The sequence below is a fragment of the Euprymna scolopes genome, chromosome 26, assembly GCF_053919585.1.
Source record: "Euprymna scolopes isolate OS-2025 chromosome 26, ASM5391958v1, whole genome shotgun sequence".
NCBI classification, from domain to species: domain Eukaryota; kingdom Metazoa; phylum Mollusca; class Cephalopoda; order Sepiida; family Sepiolidae; genus Euprymna; species Euprymna scolopes.
In genome coordinates, this window is record NC_136507.1 from 110,841,395 (window position 1) to 110,845,209 (window position 3,815).

At 40.8% G+C, this 3,815-nt stretch overlaps 1 protein-coding gene across 1 annotated transcript; it reads right to left on the minus strand.

Annotated features, from left to right (window-relative positions):
• Positions 1-218: 218 nt before the first annotated feature.
• On the minus strand, positions 219-2,587 carry LOC145247860 (uncharacterized). Its single transcript, XM_080109481.1, has 2 exons — positions 1,113-2,587; positions 219-723 (listed from the first exon to the last, which is right to left on the minus strand). Exons 1-2 carry the CDS (start codon positions 2,585-2,587, stop codon positions 219-221), a joined length of 1,980 nt encoding a protein of 659 aa, XP_079965607.1.
• Positions 2,588-3,815: the final 1,228 nt, after the last annotated feature.

Here is a 3,815-nt window from a genome sequence, read left to right on the forward strand (position 1 = left end):
AGAGATATTGTTCATACCATAGCCTTTTAAAACGATTCAAGAATTCATCTCTACATCCCAGACTCTCAATAAGATCTTCTTTACTAGGGGGGTTATCCTGGAAACAATCTTCTAAAGACAAAAGCACAGAGTTTTTATGGAAGGGATGCACAAAGGCATAAGGAGTAATCACCTCCAAGCCAGAATCATCAGAACAACGATAGGTCAAGGGCCGATCGTTAACAGATCCCTGCACATCTGACAGAACCGTCAAAAGTTGAAAAACTTAACTTCCTACGTCCTATAACCTTGAAAAGACAACTTTTTACAACTCGAATTAATCTTTCCCACACAGCACCGTACCAAGCAGAATATAAAGGTATCGTCTGGTGTTTGATAAGATGGGCATCAACTGTCCCTCTAAATTCATCAGACAAATAAACCTGTTTAACAAGGTCACAACCCACCACAAAGGACTTTGCATTATCCAAATAAATGTGAGAAGGGACTCCATAAAAATTGAAAAATCTCACAAATGCCAAAACCACAGACTGAGTGGTCATATCAGGCAACAGTTCCAAGTGTATAGCTCGCACACTAAAACAGGTGAAGATTAAAATATACATCTTTTTAGTTTCATCACCTTCATGCACCCACAAATGGCCAGTAAAATCGATCCCGGTGTGCAAGAACAGCTTAACTAAATTAACCCGATGCTTAGGCAAATTTGTAACCTTGGGATATCTAAAGGAAAGAGTGTTATATTTTTTGCAAATGACACAACAAGATATCACCGTTTTAATAGCCTGTCTAGCTTTGGGTATCCAAAATCCTAACATTCTGAATTTGCTAAGCGTAGCAGCAATTCCCAGATGCTTACACTTCAAATGACAATCTATGATTATTAAACTTGTAACATGACAAGACTTGGGAAGCAGAATAGGATGAAGGACTGCATCAGAAAAATAAGTAGATTTACCAATTCTACCTCGTGAGCGAATCAATCCTTCATCGTCCAAAAATAAATTAAATTTAGAAACCAAAGAGGGGGGGGGGCTTCACCGCCATCAGACTTAGACAAAAAATCCTTTTCCTTAGAAAGGAACAATCCTTGTGTAATTCTGAGCAAGTACAATCTCGCCTTAATACCAGAGTCGAGAACAATACCTCTCATTTTTGAAACAAATCGGAAAACTGCAGTCAAAACTCCAATGAGCTTCTTCAACGAAGAGAATTTCTCTACTTCAATTATATATCTGCCCTGAATGACAGGTTCACAACCAGTAACTGTACTGATCAACATCTGGCTAGCCGGATTAAGACAATTCAGGTCATAACTAGGCCAGATCAAGTTATCTCCTCTCAACCATTTAGGCCCGAATAACCAACGAGTAAAAACCATTTTAAATTTGTACAGGGACATACCCCTCGTGACAAAGTCAGCAGGATTGTCATCAGTCTTCACATACTTAAACTTCACTGTCAAACCTTTATCACTAAGATTTTTTACCATCGCTTTTACATCCTTTAACCGGTTACGAGTGAATTGACATTTCGTATTGACATTGTCAGATAAAACCCAGGATAGTACTACCTGTGCATCTACAGCGATAATCACAGAACTGAGAACTTCCAAAGGGAGTATTTTCATCAGAACAGAAATGTGCTTCATGCATAAATATACCACTAACAGCTCCAAGGTGGGTAAGGTTCTCTCAACGGAGGGAACAACCCTGGCTTTAGCGAATATCAGTCTGGCTTCACCATGCTGATGTAAATATACCGCGATTCCATAGGCCAGGTTCGAGGCATCACAAAGCACTATCAACGTGGCTGAAGAATCGGAAGCCACGGAGTAGCGGTCGGATTCAAGCTCCCCGATACGTACCAGATCTTTATACAACCTCTCCCAGTCAACCATAACATCGGGTGGGACCGGCTGGTCCCAGGATACTTTCAACTTCCACAATTTACTAAGAAGGATCCTACCTTTAATAGTAACAGGGAGCATTAAGCCAAGGGGGTCAAATACAGAGGAATTTACAGACAAAATATCCCTCTTAGAGGATACTGATCTTCCTTCAATGCAAGAACTTACTCGCATTTTGTCAGAGGAGGGGTTATACAAATAGCCTAATACCTTCTCAGTGTCAGAACCATGGGAGGAGAGACTGTTATCCTGCAACATTCGCTTAGCAAGCACTTCATTGTTGCTACAGCAATTCCTCAAGGAAAATCCACCTTCCCCCATAACAGAAACAACCTCCAAATACAGCTGCATCAGAACTTCAGCAGAATTATGAGTTTTCACCAAGTTGTCCACATAGAAGTGGCCCAAAAGCATCTCCCTGCAAAGACCAGGAGGGTATTTCTCCACATGATATCGAACCATGTAGCTCAGTATGAAAGGACTGGATACAAAGCCAAATATAAGAGTGTTGTATCTAAAGCAGATCAACTCATCACCCAATCTTAAAAAGAAGCAGAATCTATTTCTGTCACGTTCGTCATTTAAACGAATCATTAAAAAGGCCTTCCGAATATCGGCCAGTAGAACATACTGGTCCATCCGAAACCGCAAAAGCAAATCCAGCATGTCAGTGTACATATTGACACCAGAATAAGCGCAGTCATTTAAAGAAGGTTTCCCACCGGTTCTCAAAGAACAATTGAAGACCGGTCTAATCTTGGTGGTGCACTGTAAATCTTGTTTTATCACCGGTCGATGAGGAATCCATACATATTTGTTAAAATCGGAAGGAGCAACCACAATCCTTTCAATTATTCCTTCCTTTTCTTGGTCTAAGAAGACCTGACAATAATCTTCGTACAACCCTTGTTCCGTCAGCTTCTTCGATACGTGATTCAAAACTGACAAAGACACCTGATGATTCTTCATTCCAAGGCAAACTGACATAGTAACAGTTATCTATGAAGCGAATGGAGGAGCGAAAGGACTCAATCATATTCTTATTGAAATCACTGAATTCCTCCTCAACAATACCTATGGTTTCCAAACTAAGCATTTTTTCCACAGTTCTCTCAACAGTAGACTCCTCAAAACAACTGAACGGATCAGTATACACAGACTTGGGGTTCAACACAAAATATACATGAGTGAGGTCGCACACAAAGTGTTCTTTGACGACTTGAGCATAATTCAATTCCAACCCCTTTGCCAGGTCTTTGGGAGGAGGAGACCCAAAATCCGCCAGATCACCAAACAAAACCATTCCTTGGGGAAATTCCCACACAAGGCCCTCTCTAAACTCCTTTAAATTCATAGGTCCCAAAAACCTAAGCACGTCCACGCCCAGTAAACCATATACAGGTAAAGTGTCATCTCTCAATTCCGAGAAATTAGCAGCCAATTTGACCTGATGTTTCTTAAGGTCTTCTACCACAGAATTCAATCCGTGAACACGAAACGAAAGGTCCATATCATCATCCACCAAGAACAACGCAGAATGGCAGGAATTTGGAAACCTCACTTGAAGATTAACTTCCTTCAAGTGTTTAACTTCTTTTCCCCAAAAGGTCTTAATCAGAAACTTACGATCTCTCATGGGAGTATTAATATCAGAAAAGGCATCCAACATTTTTCCAGACAAATAGGATCGCTCACTACCAGTGTCGATAAGGCAGTTGAAAGATACACTTTCACCAGATCCATTGTTGACGGCAACCTCAACAACAGGCAGCAACGAAGAGCTATTCAAGTGCCAACAAGCATTAGAAGCAGTAGATTCACCCCCAACAGAAGGACACAACACTCTACAGTGGCCCTTCTTATTACATAACCAGCACATTCCATACTCCTTACCCTTGCAAAGACA

Bases quoted from the DNA above. Each gene is read 5' to 3' on its own strand.
- LOC145247860 (XM_080109481.1), bottom strand. From the start codon at position 2,587: ATGTACACTGACATGCTGGATTTGCTTTTGCGGTTTCGGATGGACCAG. The intron at 724-1,112 runs GTACTTGCTCAG...TCTTTCCTTTAG, and splicing joins TCTGGTATTAAGGCGAGATT to ATATCCCAAGGTTACAAATT.